This window comes from Crinia signifera, chromosome 19 (genome assembly GCF_055691185.1).
Source record: "Crinia signifera chromosome 19, ASM5569118v1, whole genome shotgun sequence".
NCBI lineage: Eukaryota > Metazoa > Chordata > Amphibia > Anura > Myobatrachidae > Crinia > Crinia signifera.
The window spans coordinates 143,270,561-143,295,967 of NC_139226.1; the positions used below are offsets into that span (position 1 = coordinate 143,270,561).

General features: G+C 47.1%; 1 protein-coding gene across 1 annotated transcript in view; it reads left to right on the forward strand.

Moving 5' to 3' along the window:
- LOC146043132 (sialate O-acetylesterase-like) overlaps positions 1-24,199 on the forward strand; it is a 55,050-nt gene extending 30,851 nt beyond the window's left edge. Inside the window, exons 2-10 of the mRNA XM_083163571.1 lie at positions 6,315-6,476; positions 11,438-11,610; positions 13,711-13,849; positions 13,939-14,116; positions 16,568-16,677; positions 17,786-17,919; positions 19,523-19,677; positions 22,657-22,852; positions 23,130-24,199. Of these exons, the coding sequence (XP_083019697.1) occupies positions 6,315-6,476; positions 11,438-11,610; positions 13,711-13,849; positions 13,939-14,116; positions 16,568-16,677; positions 17,786-17,919; positions 19,523-19,677; positions 22,657-22,852; positions 23,130-23,375 (1,493 nt within the window). The 3' untranslated portion in view covers positions 23,376-24,199. The remainder of the gene's footprint in view (positions 1-6,314; positions 6,477-11,437; positions 11,611-13,710; positions 13,850-13,938; positions 14,117-16,567; positions 16,678-17,785; positions 17,920-19,522; positions 19,678-22,656; positions 22,853-23,129) is intronic.
- Positions 24,200-25,407: the final 1,208 nt, after the last annotated feature.

A 25,407-nucleotide genomic window follows, 5' to 3' on the forward strand; every position in this document is an offset into this window, starting at 1 on the left:
ATCCAGGGCAAAGGCAGGTCACTTTCTCCATTACATTTACAATTAGGGCAGAATGGCGTCGTACAATTACGCTCCTTCTGGCGTAAAAATGGCGATCGCTCATGACAAGATGGCATCCAATCATGACAGAGACTGTCTGTGGACTCGTGGCGTCTACCTCAGAGGTCAGATCTGTTAAGCCAAGGGCCGTTCTTCCACCTGGATTTAGCTCGGCTAAATTTGATGGCTTGGCTATTGAGACCGCCATCTTAAAAAATAAGGGTTTCTCAGAGGCTCTGGTGAATACCATGATAAAGGCCAGGAAGTCTGTGTCTTCGGCTAGCAATTATAGGGTCTGGAAGACCTATATTAGATGGTGTGAGAGGCAGAAATCACATACGTCTCGATTTCAACTTTCAAGGTTACTTGAGTTCTTGCAGGATGGCTTCTCGTCTGGGCTAAGCCTTCAGTCACTCAAGGTACAGATCTCAGCTCTGTCTATCTATTACCAGAAGAGGATAGCAATACTACCGGAGGTGCAGACCTCTCTTCAAGGGGTTTCCAGATTGAAACCTCCCTATAAGCAACCAGTGGCTCCCTGGGACTTATCACTGGTACTGGAGTGTCTCCAAAGAGCGCCCTTTGAGCCGTTAAGGTCGGCTGACCTTAAGTTCCTTACATGGAAACTTGTCTTTTTATTGGCTGTTGCCTCTGCAAAGAGAGTCTCGGAGTTGGGAGCATTGTCCTGCAAGTCTCCCTTTCTTATTTTTCATGATGACAGGGCTGTTCTTCGAACAGTACCCCAATTTTTACCAAAAATAGTCTCTGCTTTTCATTTGAATCTGGAGATAGTTTTGCCTGTGTTTCAACTCCCAGAGGGTTCCAGGAAAAGGGACAAATTGAGGAATTTGGATGTTGTGCGCGCCTTGCGCATTTATGTGGACAGGGTGAAAGGTGTCAGGAAGACTGATACCTTGCTAGTCTTGTATGATTTGCACAAGATTGGTTGGCCTGCCTCTAAGCAGACCATTGCTAGGTGGTTGCGTTCTGTCATTGCCTTTGCATATACTAAGGTTGGTAGGCCTGTGCCGGCCAGGATCAACGCGCATACCACCAGGTCGGTTGCCACCTCTTGGGCGGTTCGCCATGGGGCCACAGCTGAGCAGGTTTGCAGGGCAGCCACTTGGTCATCTGTTCACACTTTTTCCAAATTCTATAGGTTCCATGAGTTCGCGTCGGAGGACGCATCATTCGGGCGAGCAGTGATGAGAGCTGCAGACCTGAGCGTACCCACCCAAAGGACCGGCTCTGGAACGTCCCAATGTTGAGCTGTGTCACCAGGACCATTGAAAGAGAAAAAGGGATTTTTGTAAGAACTTACCGTTCGAATCCCTTTCTTTGATATGGTCCTGGTGACACAGCGATCCCTCCCTTACGCTCAGTAAGTATGCCAGTTTTCATGATGTTTCATGTTATATATGGTTGAAAAGTTAAAGTTTTAAAATTGTGCATATAATATGTGCAGGCGTTTGTACTGAGTTAATGTATTCCAGTGGCTTTGCAAGATTGAACTGAGGAATCTGGGATGCAGAAGGGAGGAGCCTACCATCAAAAAGCTTTAGGATAGGTGCCTGGCTCCTACGGACCCTCCTACATCCCACTGTTGAGCTGTGTCACCAGGACCATATCAGAGAAAGGGATTCGAACGGTAAGTTCTTACAAAAATCCCTTTTTATCACTATGCAACCCCTTTAGATGTATTATGACTTTTGTACTTGATCTACATGCCTCTATGCACAGTAATGCATTTTATACTGTTTTGATGCTTTGACTTAATAAAAAGTTGTTAAAAAAAAAAAAACCCTGTGATGTGCAGCTCGTCCAGTAGCACTGACGAAGCTTGTCTTAGCGAAACAGCTGTCTGCTCCTGTTTCAAACATAGGCGCTGACAGTACTGACGCGTACTAGCGGCGCCTCCGGCATCTCCAAGGAGAAACCAGCGCGGTGAATTTCCTGGGAACGGGTAAGCTGCGATCTCAAAGAACACGGTGGTAAGTCCACTGTGTACCTAGACATACCAGTCCACACACCACCTGTGTCGGGCAATTTACCCGTAATAAACCAGGGGTGGATCTTAAAAGAATTATCTATTAACCACAGTATCATAATACAGCATATAGACGTTACCTGGTGTGACTGTCCTATTGCTATATTTGGACACTAAGGGTGTACCCACTATTTGCAACAAGGAATGTGTATAGACTGCACACTTGTGTGACCTGATGCTGTTTTTCCATTGTGTATACCGGCGTTACCTGGAGTGACTGTCCTACTGAGATACTTAGACAGCAAGGGTGCACTTACTAATGGCAACTATGAATGGGTATATATTGCATACATGAGTGTTGTTGCTTTTACTACTATGTATACCCTAAACACCAGAATATTTAAACGCATGCCCACACTGTCATAAAATAAGCAGGGACATACGTATCCCCGATATCTCGATCTGATAAATGATCTTATCCTTCTGGCATTTCTCTTAATGCATAATCTTTCTGGCAATAACGCTCATCTTCTATCATTGCAATTAGCAATAGGACACAGCAGCATATTGCACAGATAGATCTACTTGTTCCTATACAGGCACCCACTATTATTCGGAGTACTCTCATCCCCTGATAAGGGATTCGGCAGGACCCTGCACTGATTTAATACCAACAGAGCACCTTATACCGGAATAAGGGGATAGCAGATACCCCACCTATACATAACGCAGTTGTCGTTGGGTACCGCTCACTACCCATCAATGTATGTACAATGGGAAGCAGTAGCCTACAAACAAGATTAATGTAAGTCGTCTCTTTACCCACACCTCCTATCTCATTGTAATAGTACTCTCATCTCCCCATTTGAGAATTCGGCTAGACCCTGCACTGACCTGGTGTCAACAGGGCACCTTATTCAAAAGAAGGCGGAGACAGCAGATACTCCTGCTACATACTTGAACCATTTTCCTCACAGAACTACTGTTTTGCACATAGACACACACTGTGTCTTAGAAATTATTCATAGATCAAACTTCTGTGGGACTATTTTCAACCTGATCAAATCCTAGCGCTGATCTCCAATCTGCCTAACGAGGGCGAATCTATTTGCTTACCTACCTATCAGCATTCATTCAATTCCCTCAGAGAGGGTGATAATAATTGGACACAATTATAATTGTACACATACATATATGAATGACTAAAAAGGAATCTGGCAAGCATAAACAGTATATGTGGAATTGACCGGTACATACATTTCGCTAGCCTTGTGAATTTAAACAACAGTGCCTTACCTAGCGATTACAATCTTGGTAATCAATTAAGCAGTGTGCAGTCGAATACCACTGCTTTATATGATTTGTGTTGTATGTCAGTCTGTTAACAAAAGTATTCAAAAAGTAAATAATAAAAGTTATGTATTTAAATTACCTACCATTACATTACTATTTAATATAATCTTTATTTTTCCAAGCGTGCCCCCAAACAAAGGAGAGTACTTTTTTCTTGTTCTTTCAAATCCCTATGTTTTATACTCTCAGGGGTGCACCTCCACACCTAAGAACTGTCTCTGTATTTATACTAGAAAATACCCTTGTTTATTGTGGAATTAATTCATTGTCAATAATTGCCTGTTAGATATCTGAAAAATATATTTTGGGTGCAACTTGTGCGCGGGTACATTTCCCATTTCCCCTTTTCCCCACCATCCGTACTGCCCTGTATATGTAACACATGGTGGGAATAGAACCCATGACCTCAGTGCTGTGAGGCAGTAATGCTAACCATTACACCATCCGTGCTGCCCCGTATATATAACACATGGTGGGGATAGAACCCATGACCTCAGTGCTGTGAGGCAGTAATGTTACCATTACACCGTCCGTACTGCCCCGTATATATAACACATGGTGGGAATAGAACCCATGACCTCAGCGCTGTGAGGCAGTAATGCTGACCATTACACCATCCATACTGCCCTGTATATATAACACATGGTGGGATAGAACCCATGACCTCAGTGCTGTGAGGCAGTAATGCTGACCATTACACCATCCGTACTGCCCTGTATACATAACACATGGTGGGGATAAAACCCATGACCTCAGCGCTGTGAGGCAGTAATGCAACCATTACACCATCCGTGCTGCCCCGTATATATAACACATGGTGGGGATAGAACCCATGACCTCAGTGCTGTGAGGCAGTAATGCTGACCATTACACCGTCCATACTGCCCCATATACATAACACATGGTGGGGATAAAATCCATGACCTCAGTGCTGTGAGGCAGTAATGTAACCATTACACCATCCGTACTGCCCCGTATATATGACACATGGTGGGGATAGAACCCATGACCTCAGTGCTGTGAGGCAGTAATGCTAACCATTACACCGTCCGTACTGCCCCGTATATATAACACATGGTGGGAATAGAACCCATGACCTCAGTGCTGTGAGGCAGTAATGCTAACCATTACACCGTCCGTACTGCCCCGTGTATATATATATGGTGGGAATAGAACTCATGACCTCAGCGCTGTGAGCCAGTAATGCTATAACCATTACACCATCCGTACTGCCCGTATTTATAACACATGGTGGGGATAGAACCCATGACCTCAGCGCTGTGAGGCAGTAATACTATAACCATTACACCATCCATACTGCCCCGTATATATAACACATGGTGGGGATAGAACCCACCTGTGAGGCTGTAATATAACCATTACACCATCCGTACTGCCCCGTATATATAACACATGGTGGGGATAGAACCCATGACCTCAGCGCTGTGAGGCAGTAATGCTAACCATTACACCATCCGTGCTGCCCCGTATATATAACACATGGTGGGGATATAACCCATGACCTCAGTGCTGTGAGGCAGTAATGCTAACCATTACACCATGCGTACTGCCCCGTATATATAACACATGGTGGGGATAGAACCCATGACCTCAACACTGTGAGGCAGTAATGCTAACCATTACACCGTCCGTACTGCCCGTATATATAACACATGGTGGGGATAGAACCCATGACCTCAACACTGTGAGGCAGTAATGCTAACCATTACACCATCCGTGCTGGCCCGTATATATATAACACATGGTGGGAATAGAACCCATGACCTCAGCGCTGTGAGGGAGTAATGCTATAACCATTACACCATCTGTACTGCCCTGTATATATATCATGGTGGGGATAGAACCCATGACCTCAGTGCTTTGAGGCAGTAATGCTAACCATTACACCGTCCGTACTGCCCCGTATATATAACACATGGTGGGGATAGAACCCATGACCTCAGCGCTGTGAGGCAGTAATGTAACCATTACACCATCTGTACTGCCCTGTATATATATAACACATGGTGGGGATAGAACCCATGACCTCAGCGCTGTGAGGCAGTAATGCTATAACCATTACACCATCTGTACTGCCCTGTATATATATAACACATGGTGGGGATAGAACCCATGACCTCAGCGCTGTGGGGCAGTAATATAACCATTACACCGTCTGTACTGCCCTGTATATATATATAACACATGGTGGGGATAGAACCCATGACCTCAGCACTGTGAGGCAGTAATGCTATAACCATTACACCATCTGTACTGCCCTGTATATATATAACACATGGTGGGGATAGAACCCATGACCTCAGTGCTTTGAGGCAGTAATGCTAACCATTACACCATCCGTACTGCCCCATTTACAGCGATAATATTTTTAAAGGGACAGCTTTAATGTTGAAACATGTGTCTTGTAACGCCATAATCACGCACAACCTGTGCCCATATTTTTAAAGGTTGATAACTTTGCAGAGATCTCTGTTACATACATTTGCAGACCACCAGACCTCGGCAATGCTGCTTTGTTCAGCATTGTAGATGTGACAGTACAGTAAGTGATACATTGTAGATGTGACAGTACAGTAAGTGATACATTGTAGATGTGACAGTACAGTAAGTGATACATTGTAGATGTGACAGTACAGTAAGTGATACATTGTAGATGTGACAGTACAGTAAATGATACATTGTAGATGTGATAGTACAGTAAGTGATACATTGTAGATGTGACAGTACAGTAAGTGATACATTGTAGATGTGACAGTGCAGTAAGTGATACATTGTAGATGTGACAGTACAGTAAGTGATACATTGTAGATGTGACAGTACAGTAAGTGATACATTGTAGATGTGACAGTACAGTAAGTGATACATTGTAGATGTGACAGTACAGTAAGTGATACATTGTATCTGTGTATTCCAGGTGCTACGTTCAGGTTTGCGTCCTACTATGGGGACCACATGGTATTGCAGCAGAAGCCAGCCCAAGCCCTGGTCTGGGGGTACGGAGAGGTGGGAGCCCAGGTAACGGTCTCTCTTCTGCAAGGGATGGAATCTGTCCTGAAGACGGCTGTGATCATCAATGGTACAGTGGCCACTTGTTTTATTGGACTGTGCATGGGACCACGCTGGGATGGGGCCCCACTGGTAGAGACTTACGGATCTATGTGATGAGCCTTGGGGGAATATTTCCTAAAGGGGGATTTTGGGTCAATGTTGATCGACTTTAAAATCGTTTTTGATCAGTGTTGGGTTCCATTGCTAAAAGATTCATTTTTATATTCAGTTTTAAATGTTAGTAAATGTGTGTTCTAGTCCCAGAATTTCAACATCGATTTAAGGTCTATTTTGAATCAAACATCATCACCCCCTCCCCCCCAAAAAAGTAACATATCGTTCAACATCGACAGAAATCACTGTAAGTAAATATACCCTTAGGAAAGAAATTAAGTGGATGGAGATTAAAGGGTCGATGTCCTAAGCCTTGGAGAGAGATAAAATACCAACCAATCAACTTCTAGAATGTTAAAACCTGTTTGAAAAATGACAGTTAGGGGCTGGTGGATTGGTACGTTACCTCCATCCAGGCACGTTATCTCTCTCCAAGACTTGGGGGGTATTCCAGTTGTGAAATCGCAGCCTTGGAAGTCCACCAAACCCCGCCTTGTGAATGGTGGCCTGGCCGCCGCCCAGTCGCAGCGCGTGGGGGGAATGGAACGTGCTCAGAGCAACCTTACATCCGTGTGCACATTCTGAGGGAAGTGGGCGGGCCGCGGATATCCGGTGATGTCAGCTGCCCGCCCCCAGCGCATACGTCACTGGGCGATTACCATGGGAACACCTATGAGTACTCATCGGAACGCACATGGGTACCCCCGCCCTCCACCCCGCCCATCGGCCACAAGGTTGGGCCCGTGCACCCGGCGAATCTGTTCGCCGTGGCCGCACGCACCCAGCGCATGCCCATGTGCATTGAGAAAACATCGACCCCGTGCGAAAGAAAGGCCACTGCGAATGGACCTGAATAAGGTCCTTAGTACATAGACGCCATAATTGTCGTTAATTTCCTTAATACTGTATGATATTGATAAAAGGTCGACACAAGATGTCCTCAAGAAAGAGTATAGGGAATTAGGTAAGAAATTAAAGGCGAGGACATCTAGGGTAATTTTCTCGGAAATATTACCAGTGCCACGCGCTAGCTCAGGGAGGCAGAGGGAGATCAGGGAGGTAAGTGTGTGGCTTAAGGATTGGTGTAGGAAAGAGGGATTCGTGTTCATGGAACACTGGGCGGACTTCTCGTCAGGCGCCATCTTTTTTGCCGTGATGGATTGCACCTGAACGAGGAGGGGGCTGCGGTGCTGGGGGGAAGGATGGTTAGAGGGTTGGAGGAGATTTTAAACTAGGTGACGGGGGGGTGGGGGCAGCAAGACATTATGGGACCATCAGGGAGAGAAGCCGGACTGGGATCAGGAATCATATGGGGGAAGGAGATGGGGGGGGGGACGGAGACATAGACAAAGTCCTGGGACATAACAAGGGTATAATCGGGGGTAACTCTCAGGGTGCATCAGGAATGTCATGTAATAAAATGTTATGTTGTAACAGTCACGTTACCCCATTACAGTTCTTAGGTACAGATGATCTTAGTATACGGGAAGGAGGGAATGACAGAGGAAGAATTCCCGGAACTATGGAGAGGGCAGGCAGTGTGCATGGTGGGGAGGCCTGTAGAGAGTCTACTGAAGGGGAGAGGGGAAAGAGGACGCTAGTAAAGAATTCAAATGGGTCCTGGGGTGAAACTAATCACAATATTAGAGCCATATCTAAAAATAAACATAAATTAAAATGCTTACTGGCTAATGCAAGAAGCTTAGTGAGTAAAATCGGGGAGCTTGAAACGGTGATCAGTAGGGATGACTACGACATCATTGGTATTACAGAAACATGGTGTAATGAGTCGCATGACTGGGCATTAAACATGGAGGGATATACACTCTACAGGAAAGACAGGGGAAATAGAAGGGGCGGGGGTGTGTGCCTATATGTAAATAATAACTTAATCATGTGAGAAAAATATGAGCACAGACCTGGAAGACGACAACTCGGAGACAGTGTGGGCAGAGATAACCGACAATAATAAGAAACCAAAAAACAAATTTATAATAGGGGTATGCTATAGACCACCAAATATAAATGAAAGGGAAGAGTCTCTTCTTTTAAACCAAATCAAACAAGCATCAAATCAGGGTCAGGTATTAATTATGGGGGATTTTAATTAACCCGACATTGATTGGGAAAACGAAACAGGTAAATCAGCAAGAAGCAATGGGTTCTTAAGCTTACTTAAAGACCAGTTTATTACACAAACGGTAGAAACTCCAACTCGTGATGAGGCACTCTTGGACTTAGTATTAACAAATAACAGACTTAGTTTCAAACACAAAAGTAATTAAACAATTAGGGAATAGTGATCACAATATGGTTTCACTGGAAATCAACTTCAGTAAATAACATCAAAAAGGATCTGCAAAAATACTAAACTTCAGAAAAGCGAACTTTGAATTATTCAGGGAAGCCCTAACAGGAATTGGGTGGGAAACGATTATGGAGGGAAAAAATGCAGAGGAAATGTGGGATACTCTAAAAAAGGTGCTTGGTTCACTAACTATTGAATACATTCCTAAAGTAACTAAAAGGTAAATTCAACAAAAAAAAGCCACCATGGTTGGACAAAGAAGTAAGGTCAGCTATCAACAATAAAACCAGAGCCTTTAAATTCTATAAAAATAACTTGAATGAGGAGACGTTCGCAAAATACAAAGAATCAAACAAAACTTGTAAAGGGGTAATCAAAGCAGCTAAAATATTATATGAAGAGTGCATAGCCACTGAAAGCAAAACCAACCCAAAGAAGTTTTTTAAATACATAAATAGTAAACGTTTAATTAAGGAAAACATAGGCCCACTAACTGATACTAGTGGAAAAAGTGTTACTGAGGACAAGGGAAAAGCAAAACTGTTAAATGAGTTCTTCTCATCAGTATTTACTAAGGGAGAGCAGACTGTGGAACGAACATTTACCACAAACGGGACAAATAAGCCAGATCTCATTGTGGATTTCACGCCGAAAGAAATAATACTGAGGCTAAGCAAACTCAAAACAAATAAGTCACCAGGGCCAGATGGGATTCATCCGAGGGTATTAATGGAATTAAGGGATGAACTAGCTACCCCCCTACATTATATCTTTAGCAAGTCACTATCGTCAGGTATAGTACCAAAAGATTGGAGAATTGCAGAGGTAGTGCCAATATTCAAAAAAGGAAAAAAGGAAGATCCAGCTAATTACAGACCCGTTAGTTTAACATCAATTGTGGGTAAACTATTTGAAGGATTTTTAAGGGATGGTATCCAGGAATATTTAGATCATCACAGTCTACTCAGTGCTAACCAACATGGGTTCGTGAAAAATCGTTCATGCCAAACTAATCTACTAGGGTTCTATGAAGAGGTTAGCAAAAACCTCGATAATGGAAATGCTGTACAGTAGATGTGATTTTCCTAGATTTCGCTAAAGCATTTGATACTGTCCCACACAAGAGATTGATTAATAAAATGGAGAACCTAGGATTGGGTGAAAATATCTGCAGATGGGTAGGGAATTGGCTATGTAATAGAGAACAAAGAGTGGTTGTGGATGGTGCCGTATCAGATATGATACCGGTACTAAGTGGAGTGCCCCAGGGTTCGGTTTTGGGGCCCATTTTGTTTAACATTTTTATTAACGATATTGGGATAGGGTTACTCAGCAATGTATCCATCTTTGCGGACGATACAAAACTTAGCAAAGTCACCAAATCACCAGAAGATGTCACCATGCTTCAAAATGATCTTGCAATTCTAGATGAGTGGGCAAAAAAATGGAAGATGAGGTTCAATGTAGATAAATGTAAGGTTATGCACCTTGGGAGACACAACCAGTGTGCAAGTTACAACCTTAGCGGAGAGGAACTGGGTAATTCCATACTTGAAAAGGATCTAGGAGTCCAAATAGACAGCAATCTAGGATATAGTGCCCATTGTAATGTAGCTACAAAAAAGGCCAACAAAATTCTGGCATGTATTAAGAGGGGAATGGAAACTAGGGACTCAAGGGTAATTATGCCACTATATAAAGCATTGGTGAGACCTCACCTAGAGTACGGAGTACAGTTCTGGGCCCCACACTATAAAAAGGACATCATAGAATTAGAAAAAGTCCAAAGGCGAGCAACAAAGCTTATTAGGGGAATGGAGAATTTAAGCTACGGGGAGAAATTAAGTAATTTGGGACTATTTACATTAGAAAAGACACGTTTAAGGGGGGACATGCTCAACATGTACAAGTATATCAGGGGCCAATATAAGGAACTGTCACACACCCTATTTTCTACTAGAAAGGAATCTAGGACGCGAGGGCATGAGTATAGATTAGAAGAAAAAAGATTTCATTCAGCTAGTAGAAAGAATTTCTTTACGGTCAGAACAGTCAAACTCTGGAACTCTCTTCCCAGAGAGGTGGTAACGGCTGGCTCATTAAATGCGTTCAAGGCAAAGTTGGACAAACATTTACTGGAGAAATACATCCATGGGTACAAATAAGAAATATAATTTGTCTGTAAAATACCAGAACCTACCAAATCAGCAATGGATATCTATACCAGGTTGAACTAGATGGACGCAAGTCTTTTTTCAGCCTTACCTACTATGTAACTATGTAACAAGCAAAATGTTGACATGGAAAAAGGTTGACAAATGAAAAGGTCGGCATGAGCATTTCACAATTTTATGTCAATGCCGACACCTGTCAACAAAGCCCCCCAATAAGTGTAGCACGTACCCTTGAATGGTTCACTTTGTTCCCAATCGCAGTCCGCGTGATTGCTGAGGACGGTAAGTTAAAAAAAAAAAGGAAATACATTTAGAAAATATAGAAAATCTCGTGTCGCCATCTTGTCGTACACCCCATTACTTATCTCTCTCTGTCTCCTCTCCGCTCTGGAGATGTGGGCATCTGGAAGGTCCTGCTGAACCCGATGGATCACGGGGGGCCCTACCACTTGGTGGCCCAGCAAAACTACAAGCAAGAGGTCACAAGCATCCACTTGGAGGATGTCCTGTTTGGCGATGTCTGGATTTGCAGCGGACAGAGTAATATGGAGATGACTGTGTCCCAGGTACCGAGAGGGACAGCTAATGACTTTCATGTCACTTTGGGTCTCCTTATCACAGGGACAAACTAATACCGCTTTCACATCACAAACCCGGCTCTGACCCGGGATTTTAAAATGTTTCTTAAACGGGTCTGAGCAAGCTAAACCCCTTTCACATTGCATGTTGGAACCGGAATATAACCTGTTTATTACCGGGTTGGTACCCTTCACACTGAACCCGTTTCACCCTTAGAAAACAATGTGATGTCATGTTAAATGGACTTTTCTGGTTCACACATATGACGGGCCAGCACTAGTCACCCCCATAGTCCGTCTAAATCTAGACACCCAGGTGTTCCCCTAGTCACCCCCATAGTCCGTCTAAAACTAGATGCCCAGGCGTCCACCTAGTCACCCCCATAGTCCGTCTAAAACCAGACACCCAGGTATCCCCCTAGTCACCCCCATAGTCCATCTAAAACTAGATGCCCAGGTTTCCCCCCTATTCATCCCCATATTCCATCTAAAACTAGACACCCAGGTGTCCCCCTAGTCACCCCCATAGTCCGTCTAAAACCAGACACCAAGGTGTCCCCCTAGTCACCCCCATAGTCTGTCTAAAACTAGACGCCCAGACGTCCCCCTCGTCACCCCCATAGTCCGTCTAAATTTAGACACCCAGGCGTCCCCCTAGTCACCCCCATAGTCCGTCTAAAACTAGATGCCCAGGCGTCCCCCTATTCACCCCCATAGTCCATCTAAAACTAGATGCCCAGATGTCCCCCTAGTCACCCCCATAGTCTGTCTAAAACTAGACACCCAGGCGTCCCCCTAGTCACCCCCATAGTCCGTCTAAAACTAGATGCCCAGGCGTCCCCCTATTCACCCCCATAGTCCGTCTAAAACTAGATGCCCAGATGTCCCCCTAGTCATCCCCATAGTCTGTCTAAAACTAGATGCCCAGATGTCCCCCTAGTCACCCAGGGGAAGCGGTCATCTATTAGAATGAACTTAGGTCTACAGTCATTAGGTCGACCCCACTAGGTCGACTGGCAGGAAGGTCGACCTGACTTAAGGTCGACATGGGCCAAGGTCGACATGACTTACGGTCGAATTTGCATAAAGGTCTACATAAGGAAGGTCGACTGGTCATAAGGTCGACATGGGTTTTTCACTGTTTTTTGAGCCGTCATGTGCCGACAGGCGGTATTTCATGCCCTACCATCCACTAGGGCGTGGTGGGAGAATAAAATAGTGTGCCGAGCACAGCGAGGCACCGTGCCCGAAGCATCGCGAGCGATGCAAGGGTCCGATTCTCATTGCCAACTGTGTCCATGTCGACTGTGTCGACATTCGGATAAAAAAACAGTGAAAAACCCATGTCGACCTTATGACCAGTCGACCTTCCTCATGTCGACCTTTATGCAAATTCGACCTTAAGTCATGTCGACCTTGGCCCATGTCGACCTTAAGTCAGGTCAACCTTCCTGCCAGTCGACCTAGTGGGGTCGACCTAATGACTGTAGACCTAAGTTCATTCTGACAGATGTACCGATTCCTCACCCAGATAGTCCGTCTAAAACTAGATGCCCAGGCGTCCCCCTAGTCACCCCCATAGCCTGTCTAAACCCACTCTGCATGTGATTCCTCCTATTATTTCCTGTTTCTGCCCAGTGACATCACATAGGGAGACAGCCTATTACCTTCTGTGGCAGAGTCATGTGTTGTAAATACCGGGTGTGAGCCCTCCACACTGCCCAATGAAATGGCTCAGAAGCGTATAGGATCCTTCTTTTTACCCGTTTTCAAATACAGGGTTTTTGTACCCGGTAAATTCAAAGTGGCGCTTTCCCACTGCAGCTAGAACCGTTTTGAAACGCTTAAAAAATGGCAATAAACCATGTTATAGCCGCGGTGTGAAAAGGGTGTTGCCTTTGTATCGGACATGGGGCCTGACTTTGAATCAGAAGCATTGTTTCCATAGAAACAAAGCAAGTACCATGATCCTGCTCCATCATTACTGACCAATAGAGGAGGGTCCTGGGCACCCATGGTTATCTTGCCACCTAGTATGAACTGGTCAGACATAGAATACGGCCCTTATGGATATCTTCTCTTAAACAGATTTCCAACGCTAGCAGTGAGCTGGCGAAAGCTTCACATTACCCCAATGTCCGGTTATTCACGGCGGCGCTAGTAACAGCCAATGCAGAACTTCAGGACCTGGCGAGAGTGGACTTGGCGTGGTCAGTCCCAACCGCTCGTAAGGAATAAAGCAGAAATTACCCAGCATTCAGTGGCCGTGTTCTTGGCTTTTCAATAATCTCTGTTATTTCTGTGTCTTGAGAAAAGAAAACCTTGGACACGGGAATTTCACCTATTTTTCTGCTGTCTGCTGGCTGTTTGGTTGCCATTTGGCACATCGGCTGAAATATCCCATAGGACTTGTGGAATCGTCATGGGGAGGAACGCCGATTGAGTCCTGGTCATCGAAAACTGCGCTGGCGAAGTGTGGACTCTCCAAGGACAGGTGAGATCCTGGTGTGTGACACGCATGTATATAGATAACTTAGGTTTCCATACGCATGTACAACTATGGTATTTATAGGATATGACCTGTGATGGCGCTATGCTGCCTATGGACTGTTCTGACCCCTGGTTATCACCAAATAACCCAAAATACCATACAATATACACAAATGGGGATTTCCAACCACGGGCGCAAGATAGATCGAAGTGTCTGAGTCTTCTTGTGTTCTCCACAAAAGTTTCTCAACCATATAGGGAAATTTAGAAAATAGATTGGTGATTAGATATGACCATCCCGAATCTTATAAAAAACTGGAGAAAAAAGATGAGTGTGTGATGAAAGATGGATGGACGTACCCTACTTACGGTAGGCAGGGCAGCGTAAAGACCCGTAGCAGTTTCTTTTCTTCTGATCTCTCTTTTTCCAGGTGAATTCCTCGGTTTCCGTGAGTGGACGTGTGAAGGAAAAATACAATGTATAGATTTCTACTGTGTTCACTGTATATCCAAAAATAAACACCCCGTGACTTTAATATCAGATCGAGAGAAGTGTTTAGTTCGTACCTTACTCACCAAGAAATCAAGTAAGGTACATATATAAAGGTTTCTTTATTCAAAAGAGACTTTTCATATGGAGACCAATGATGTATTGGCCTACCCCAACTCACGTGGAAAGATGTATCTTTGTACACGTAGCGTGTTCTTTTTAATGGGGCTCAACTTCAGTCAAGAGACCATGTTTCTCTCCAATGATGTAGTGATAATAAAACAATATAACAAAAATTGTGTCAAATTAATTATAAGTCATAATATACCTCTTTGAACTAGAGCAGGGGTGGGGAACCTCAGGCCCTGGGGCCGTATGCGGCCCCCGTAGCCGGTTTGAGTGGCCCTCCCACCCTTTGCCAGGAGTCAAGTACAGGGGAATTCTCGCAAGAAGTTGGTAGTTCTTGCGAGATTCCTCTTAATTAACAGCAGCTGGAGACTGTCAGTCCTATTCAGTGGCAGCCGCCAGAGCGTCAAATCGCTGCAGCAGGACAATTTGTAAGAGAAATTTTTACATATGGCCCCCGAAGGATTTTTTTCCCCATACAAATGGCCCTTGGCACAAAAAAGGTTCCTCACCCCTGAACTAGAGGTATATGTATGGATTCAATATGAGATCCCGGCGTTCAAAATCCCGAAGCCGGAATCCCGACCGCCGAAATCCCGTCAAGGGGGGGACGTGGATCGCCCCCCCTTGCAGGCTCGCTGCGCTCGCCACGCTCGGCACGCTAATTTATTCTCCCTCCAGGGGTGTCTTTCATCACACACTCATCTTTTTGCTCCAGTTTTTTATAAGATTCGGGATGGTCATATCTAATCACCAATCTCTTTTCTAAATTTCCCTATATGGTTGAGAAACTTTTGTGGAGAACACAAGAAGACTCAGACACTTCGATCTATCTTGTGCCCGTGGTTGGAAATCCCCATTTGTGTATATTCCATACGCATGTGCCATTACCAAGTGCCAAGTATGGTAATACCTATCTGATGCCATGGCTGCATAAGATGATGCCAGAGGATGTAGACGGGGTGAGCAGGTTTGGATAAACCCGAACACCCCCAATTCGAGTACAGACCCGAGCACTGTTCTGGGATTCTGGCCAGGCTTAGGTCTCTGGTCACCCCGAAATATCATCATCCCACCATCAAACTCGCAGGATCCAGACTCTATATACCATCTTCACTCCGGCATTGGAGAGGGAAGTGGGTGGAGGTTCTCTGGTGAGTTGTGGTGGTCTGTGGGGGTGGCAACCTGGTGTAAAGTCCAGTCCTGTGCTGCCTAGTGCTGCTGGTGTCCTGTGCTGCTTAGTGCTGCTGGTGTCCTGTGCTGCTGGTGTCCTGTGCTGCCTAGTGCTGCTGGTGTCCTGTGCTGCCTAGTGCCCTGTGCTGCCTAGTGCTGCTGGTGTCCTGTGCTGCCTAGTGCTGCTGGTGTCCTGTGCTGCCTAGTGCTGTTGGTGTCCTGTGCTGCTGGTGTCCTGTGCTGTTGGTGTCCTGTGCTGCCTAGTGATGCTGGTGTCCTGTGCTGCTGGTGTCCCGTGCTGCTGGTGTCCCGTGCTGCCTAGTGCTGCTGGTGTCCTGTGCTGCTGGTGTCCTGTGCTGCCTATAAAGGGGAGAGGCTGACTCTCTCTGTGTTGGGCTGTGTGTTGAGCTGTGTGTTAGGCTGTGTGTTGGGCTGCGTGTTAGGGCTGCGTGTTAGGCTGTGTGTTGGGCTGTGTGTTGGGGCTGTGTGTTGGGGCTGCGTGTTGGGCTGTGTTGGGCTGTGTGTTGGGCTGCGTGTTGGGCTGTGTGTTAGGGCTGTGTGTTGGGCTGTGTGTTGGGATGTGTATTAGCTGAGCAGGTGTAATCGCAGTAATGAAATATTTCTTTGCTGAATGTGCTGTCAGTGACTGTGGAATTATTTCGGCAGTGCTGAGTTCTCAGATTGGATAGGGGGTCATTGTGATTACTCAGTCCTCTGGAACGCCATGATCCATCCCCTCCTCAACATGACCATTAAAGGAGCCATATGGTATCAGGGTAAGAATGATTACGAGGTTCCGCAACATGGTTGTACTGCATCCAGAATCCCCAGCAATCCACTGTGCAGCACCCCAAATCCCCAGCAACTCACTGCGCAGCACCCCAAATCCCCGGCAACTCACTGCGCAGCACCCCAAATCCACGGCAACTCACTGCGCAGCACCCCAAATCCCCAGCAACTCACTGCGCAGCACCCCAAATCCCCAGCAACTCACTGTGCAGCACCCCAAATCCCCTGCAACCCATAGCACAGCCCTGGAATCCCCTGCAACCCACTACGCAGCCCCCAAATCCATAGCAACCCACCTGAATCAGCTGTGTTGCACTTGGGTAGCTCCCTGTAGCAGCTGTGCTGTACTGCGTAGCCCCCTGAAGCAGACATGTTGCATTGCGTAGCCCCCCGTAGCAGCTGTCTTGCACTGTGTATCTCCCTGAATCAGCTGTACTGCACTGCGTAGCCCCCCCGTAGCAGCTGTCTTGCACTTCGTAGCTCCCTGTAGCAGCTGTGTTGCACTGCATAGCTCCCTGAAGCACCTGTGTTGCACTGCGTAGCTCCCTGAAGCAGCCGCGTTGCACTGCATATCCCCCTGAAGCAGCTGTGTTGCACTGCGTAGCTCCCTGAAGCAGCTGTATTGCACTGCTTAGCCCCTAAAGTAGCTGTGTTGCACTGCGTAGCTCGCTGAAGCAGCCGTGTTACACTGTGTAGCCCCCTGAAGCAGCCGTGTTGCGCTGCATAGTCCCCAGAAGCAGCAGTGTTGCACTGCGTAGTCCCTTGAAGCAGCCGTGTTGCACTGCGTAGCCCCCTGAATCAGCCAAGTTGCACTGCGTAGCGTCCCTGGAGCAGCCGTGTTGCACTGCGTAGCATCTCGGGAGCAGCCGTGTTGCACTGCGTAGCGTCCCTGGAGCAGCTGTGTTGCACTGCGCAGCCCTCTGAAGCAGCCATGTTGCACTGCGTAGACCCCTGAAGCAGCCGTGTTGCACTGCGTAGTGTCCCTGTAGCAGCTAGTACCCTGTACATTGCAGGATCCCCTGCAGATGGCGCTCCCTGTATGGTAGATCGTTATTGTACTACATACTGTTGTATCCACTCCTGTAATCCCTCCAGGGGAGCAAAACACCGGCATAAACAGAAACCTGTACAACTGCACCTTCCCCAATCTCATCAAGGACTGGAGACGTTCCTTCCACGAGGGCTCTATGGGGCAAACTGACCCCAACTTCCCCTTCGGATTTGTCCAGGTAATAAACCTATAGTCCTGAGAGTAAAATAGGCTGTGACAGCCAGGAAACGCAGAGAATGTTATTACAAAGTAAAGAGTTACCCTGCACAGCAGCCTGTGGTAAGAGCAGGGTACAGGGTATACTGTCACAGCAGCCTGTGGTAAGAGCAGGGTACAGGGTATACTGTCACAGCAGCCTGTGGTAAGAGCAGGGTACAGGGTATGCTGTCACAGCAGCCTGTGGTAAGAGCAGGGTACAGGGTATGCTGTCACAGCAGCCTGTGGTAAGAGCAGGGTACAGGGTATTCTGTCACAGCAGCCTGTGGTAAGAGCAGGGTACAGGGTATGCTGTCACAGCAGCCTGTGGTAAGAGCAGGGTACAGGGTATGCTGTCACAGCAGCCAGTGGTAAGAGCAGGGTACAGGGTATGCTGTCACAGCAGCCTGTGGTAAGAGCAGGGTACAGGGTATGCTGTCACACCAGCCTGTGGTAAGAGCAGGGTACAGGGTATGCTGTCACAGCAGCCTGTGGTAAGAGCAGGGTATGCTGTCACAGCAGCCTGTGGTAAGAGCAGGGTACAGGGTATGCTGTCACAGCAGCCTGTGGTAAGAGCAGGGTACAGGGTATGCTGTCACAGCAGCCTGTGGTAAGAGCAGGGTACAGGGTATGCTGTCACAGCAGCCTGTGGTAAGAGCAGGGTACAGGGTATGCTGTCACAGCAGCCTGTGGTAAGAGCAGGGTACAGGGTATGCTGTCACAGCAGCCTGTGGTTAGAGCAGGGTACAGGGTATGCTGTCACAGCAGCCTGTGGTAAGAGCAGGGTACAGGGTATACTGTCACAGCAGCCTGTGGTAGAGCAGGGTACAGGATATGCTGTCACAGCAGCCTGTGGTAAGAGCAGGGTACAGGGTATGCTGTCACAGCAGCCTGTGGTAAGAGCAGGGTACAGGGTATGCTGTCACAGCAGCCTGTGGTAGAGCAGGGTACAGGGTATGCTGTCACAGCAGCCTGTGGTAAGAGCAGGGTACAGGGTATGCTGTCACAGCAGCCTGTGGTAAGAGCAGGGTACAGGGTATGTAGTCACAGCAGCCTGTGGTAAGAGCAGGGTACAGGGTATACTGTCACAGCAGCCTGTGGTAAGAGCAGGGTACAGGGTATGCTGTCACAGCAGCCTGTGGTAAGAGCAGGGTACAGGGTATACTGTCACAGCAGCCTGTGGTAAGAGCAGGGTACAGGGTATGCTGTCACAGCAGCCTGTGGTAAGAGCAGGGTACAGGGTATGCTGTCACAGCAGCCTGTGGTAGAGCAGGGTACAGGGTATACTGTCACAGCAGCCTGTGGTATGAGCAGGGTACAGGGTATGCTGTCACAGCAGCCTGTGGTAAGAGCAGGGTACAGGGTATGCTGTCACAGCAGCCTGTGGTAGAGCAGGGTACAGAGTATACTGTCACAGCAGCCTGTGGTAAGAGCAGGGTACAGGGTATACTGTCACAGCAGCACACAATGATTATAAGCATTCTGAATCACATTACCTCTAAGGTTTCCTCTTGGTGATGATGGTAAAAGTATTAGAACCAGTAATCCGCTGTTTGGTGTAACTCTGCTCTATTCATTCTTTCCAGCTAAGCACATACACTAAAGGGTCACTAAAAGACAACTATCCCGTAATCAGATGGCATCAAACTGCTGACTACGGTTATGCCCCCAACCCAATGATGCCAAATACATTTATGGCTGTGGCAATGGACCTCTGTGATGAGATGTCTCCATATAAGAGGTGAGCTTAGCGGAATATATAAATATAAATGTATAACAATGTGTATTTATACGTCATGCCATTAAAGCTGCACTACCATCTGTACAAGGTCTTCCGGACGTGCCTCCTCACCCTAGCTGCAGCCTCGGGTCTCTGCAGCCTCGGGCCTCTGCAGCCCCGGGCCTCTGCAGCCTGTTTCTCTCACTGCCCCTCATGAAACTCGTGGGATTAAGAAAGTGAGAGTGTGTTCATAGACAGATTAAGGGAGGGGTGTAAAGTATGCTGTACCCCAGCCCCCTCTGTCAGAGGGCACCATGGGTGGAGCATAATGATGTCACTAGCGCTCCTACTTGTGCAGCAGCAGAACAATAACATCCGAATGTGAGCAGGACAGTGTACAGTGTAGGCACTGAGCTGAAACCCATCCACATGCACTGAAACCCTGATCGCCGGGTATTTGAGGGATCCATCACAGATCATTCCCAGCAAAGGACAGCTCTTATTATCTATGCAGTACCCGGCGAATGTCTGCGATGTGGGGTGATGGATGTTACTGCCCCCCCTCCCTGGTTTCTGTTAATATATATATATATATATATATATATATATATATATATTGTAATAGCACGGCGCCCGTTACGTAGTTAGCGTGGCGGCCCTGTCAGAATCAGCGTAGTTTGCATAGTCAGTCAGAAGTAGCATAGTGTTCCCGCTAGCGTAGTCAGCGTCCCTGTCAGATATGTGTTCCTGAAACACCCCCACTAACCACGGCAGCCCGAAGCCTGATGGGCGCAGCGAGTCACCAAGCCTGAAGTGCGGCAAGCGGAATACATGTAAAGTAATCCGCGTCCCCACACGGGGCTCGCTGTGCTCGCCACGCTTTATAAAATTGACTCCACACCGAAGTGGATAGTGCGTCTCAGACAGCTGGAGCAACTCTCCGCCGGCGCCTGCATGATCCCCTCTCCGCTGGCATCTGCCAGCACAGGGGATCTGGCGGTTACCGGCGCTGTGTGGGAGGCACTCAATAGGCTTGCCATGGGCGCCGGGGACAGAGCCATGGACACCGGGGACAGAGCCAGGCTGCCGCGGAGTCACTACACTAAGTACGTTAGGCAGCCGTTGGGCTGCCGCGGATTCACTACGCTAAGTACGCTAGGCAGCCGTTGGGCTGCCTCGGAGTCACTACGCCAAGTACGCTAGGCAGCCGCTGGGCTGCCTCGGAGTCACTACGCTAAGTACTTTAGGCAGCCGTTGGGCTGCCGCGGAGTCACTACGCTAAGTACGTTAGGCAGCCGTTGGGCTGCCGCGGAGTCACTACGCTAAGTACTTTAGGCAGCCGTTGGGCTGCCGCGGAGTCACTACGCTAAGTACGTTAGGCAGCCGTTGGGCTGCCGCGGAGTCACTACGCTAAGTGCGCTAAGTACGCTAGGCAGCCGTTGGGCTGCCACGGAGTCACTACGCTAAGTACGCTAGGCAGCCGTTGGGCTGCTGCGGAGTCACTACGCTAAGTACGCTAGGCAGCCGTTGGGCTGCTGCGGAGTCACTACACTAAGTACGCTAGGCAGCCGTTGGGCTGCCGCGGAGTCACTACGCTAAGTACGCTAGGCAGCCGTTGGGCTGCCGCGGAGTCACTACGCTAAGTACGCTAGGCAGCCGTTGGGCTGCCGCGGAGTCACTACGCTAAGTACGTTAGGCAGCCGTTGGGCTGCTGCGGAGTCACTACACTAAGTACGCTAGGCAGCCGTTGGGCTGCCGCGGAGTCACTACGCTAAGTACGCTAGGCAGCCGTTGGGCTGCCACGGAGTCACTACGCTAAGTGCGCTAAGTACGCTAGGCAGCCGTTGGGCTGCCACGGAGTCACTACGCTAAGTACGCTAGGCAGCCGTTGGGCTGCTGCGGAGTCACTACACTAAGTACGCTAGGCAGCCGTTGGGCTGCCGCGGAGTCACTACGCTAAGTACGCTAGGCAGCCGTTGGGCTGCCGCGGAGTCACTACGCTAAGTACGTTAGGCAGCCGTTGGGCTGCCGCGGAGTCACTACACTAAGGCCTTTATTCAGATCTGATCGCAGTACAAATTTGTTTGGAAAATGGGCAAAACCATGTGCACTGCAGGTGGGGCAGATGTAACATGTGCAGAGAGAGTTAGATTTGCGTGAGTTATTTTGTTTCTGTGCAGGGTAAATACTGGCTGCATTATTTTTACACTGCAATTTAGATTTTATGTTTCAACACACCCCACCCAAATTTTACTCTCTCTGCACATGTTACATCTGCCCCACCTGCAGTGCACATGGTTTTGCCCATTTTCCAAACAAATTTGTACTGCGATCAGATCTGAATAAGAGCCTAAGTACGTTAGGCAGCCGTTGGGCTGCCGCGGAGTCACTACGCTAAGTACGTTAGGCAGCCGTTGGGCTGCCGTGGAGTCACTATGTTAAGTACGCTAGGCAGCCGTTGGGCTGCCGCGGAGTCACTACGCTAAGTACGTTAGGCAGCCGTTGGGCTGCCGCGGAGTCACTACACTAAGTACGTTAGGCAGCCGTTGGGCTGCCGCGGAGTCACTACGCTAAGTACGTTAGGCAGCCGTTGGGCTGCCGTGGAGTCACTATGTTAAGTACGCTAGGCAGCCGTTGGGCTGCCGCGGAGTCACTACGCTAAGTACGTTAGGCAGCCGTTGGGCTGCCGCGGAGTCACTACGCTAAGTACGTTAGGCAGCCGTTGGGCTGCTGCGGAGTCACTACGCTAAGTATGTTAGGCAGCCGCGGAGTCACTACGCTAAGTATGTTAGGCAGCCGCGGAGTCACTACACTAAGTACGCTAGGCAGCCGTTGGCCTACGCTGACAGCGTAGCTTAGCCTACGCTGAAAACGTAGCTTAGCCGGTCGCCGTGCTATTACACAAATACCTACTGTACACATGCCAAGTGTTATTGCCCATTTTCTTTGATGTTTTGGACTGGGTCATATAGATGTGCAATGACTTCATTCTCTCTCCAGCATTCACCCGAGGGATAAGCAAACCGTAGCATACAGGCTGTTCCTAGGGGCTCGAGCTATTGCATATGGCGAGCAGGACGTCTCTTTCCAGGGTCCATTCCCAGTCACCATCGATGTCAACTACGACTATTCGTACATGAATATAACCTATGACCAGGACCTTTTAATAACTCACACATCGGACAAGATCTTTGAGGTAGGTGGGAAGTAAAACCATATTATACTTGGGAGACATATGTATAATGATGCCTGTAATTGCTCCGAACACGGATCCAGGAGAACATGTCCTGCAGAATGATCACTTCCATTTTATTGATAACAGACATTGAGTCAGACTGCGGGACCTGACTTAAGCCTTCTCTGTGACAAATAAAACTGCTCCACCCACATCACATGACTCTTCCATGATGGATGTACTACAATGGAACACGACTGATCATTAGTTACTAATCGCTTGTTTCTGATTACTGCAGGTACTTTGCAGCAACAGTAAGGATGAAGAAAGTTACGTCTGGCTCCGGGTGTCAGCGTCATTAATAGCCTCCTCTTCTAAAGTGGTCACTGTCTCGTTTAAAGGCTGCCCCCACATCTCCGGGGTCCGGTACGCCTGGTTGGATTGGCCTTGTGACTACAAACAGTGCCCCATTTACAGCGTCCACCATGGTCTTCCCGCTCCGCTATTCATAAAGTACTTTCAGAAGGGACGCAAATTTATTTAAATTATTTTTTTATTTGTAGATTTCTGGGGACAAAAAGGTGAAATAAGGAATTTTGTAATCACAAATTATGGTGACTGTTATTTGGGTAATTACACTCAGCTCTTTCTCTGTGCTCTGCAAACCTGCAAATCCTAAACCTCTGATCATACAACATACCCTCAACATTAACAGCAGGACGTGGCTGCACCGCCTGCGGAAGACGCATTTACACCACTTGCAGAACTGGCTGAATCTCAAGATGTAATATACAGTATGCGCCGAGTTTACACTGGGCGTCCTGGGCAATGTTCCCTCTAATTTTACGAAGGCTGTGTGCGGCTAAAGATTTTGGCTGTGCAACTTTGGAATGAAATTTCCTTTTTTGTGCGTCACTTATATATAACTGGAAAATGACATTCAGCATTTGTGTTAACTTTACTTCAAAATGATATTAAACATTCAAAATACAGTACACAATGTAGTTAAGGGGTGAAACACACATTAATTGAGTCCACAACTGCAAAAAGGGACCACTGCTGCTTTGTCCACTCAGTTGTAATGTCTGTGCGCACGCTCGTCAAGGTGTGTGCGCGCGCACGTGCGCACAGCTTAGAGGGAACACTGGTCCTGGGTGACTGGTAATGGTAGCCTCTGGTGGTGCATTACACAATATAGTACTTGCATGAAGTGTCTTATACATAAGGCAGTCGGTGCCTGGACAGTGTTATTAATATGTTCTAAAGGCGCATTTTCCAAGTACAATACAGTTATACACAGAATAAATGCAACATTAAATTGCCAATTCTGTTCGATATGTGATGGCGGAATAAAGGGGATTACGTCTGGCTGATGTCTTATTACAGGCACTGATAGTTGGCAGTTTCTGTGTGAAGTTATTGGTTTAGTTATCAGTATAATAATGTCCAGGGATAGTCATCCACTGCTTGGCTCCTAATTTGCTAAATTTACAGCAGCAGATTGGGAGAACCTTTCAGTTTAGTCTGTTTTCCCTTACGGTCTCCCTACGCATGTTCAGCAAAGTCTTCTGGTAAATACAGCTAATAACTTTCCATTCTATGCCAAGCAGTTACTTTTAAACCAAAGCTGAGTGACATCACGAGGAATAATTATGAAAAGTTGGTCGCGGGTGCATGCAATGTAACATAGGGGTTTATTCTGGTTGGTGCGGCCAAACGTACATACGTTCCATATCAACGTGCGCTCTCCGTACGCGGCCATTGAGGTAAAGTCCACCCACAAAACAGCCGCATATGTACGGGCACAAACACCGACAAAGGGGAGTGGCGTACAATTGAGCGTACGCCAACGTACACGGACGGATCACCCCTTAGACTCCGACAACTGGCGTACAACAGAGCGTACGCCACCGTTTACGGACTTCTCTCGTCCGTCTTCCCACTGACTTCTTGCGGCTATCTGAGCGTACGCCAGCTTGCACGGGCGGGTCGCTATTGTTTTCAATGGAAAACTCAGCTTATGTCACCGCTCGTGAGAGTGAGCGTACGTCCGTGCACGCTGGCATACCCTTCACATATATGGACCTGCTAATCTAGCCTGTCAACTATGATTATGACATTTAATTAATTATTCTAATTGTTAGTCAATTTTTGTTTTCTATTAACTCAATTGTCTACCTTAATAAAGACCCTAATAAAACAACATTTTAACCCTCATTACATGTATATTTATTATGTTCTAATGTTACATTTTAATCACTATCTATGTGTCCCCACATTGCTGTTACTTTTAAATCAAGTTATGTTAGGTGTTTGTGTATATGTACTAAATTATGTCCATAATTAGTTTGATCTGATTTTTTAACATGTATACCTACCCTGATGTTATGTGTGATGTTTTAATCTAACAACATTCAACATTCATGCATTTTCACTATGGGCCTTATTTTGGTTCACTCTTTCTGACAAAATACTTCTTAGATGGACAAAACCATGTGCACTGCAGGGGGGCAGATGTAACATGTGCAGAGAGAATTAGATTTGGGTGAGTAATTTTGTTTCTGTGCAGGGAAAAT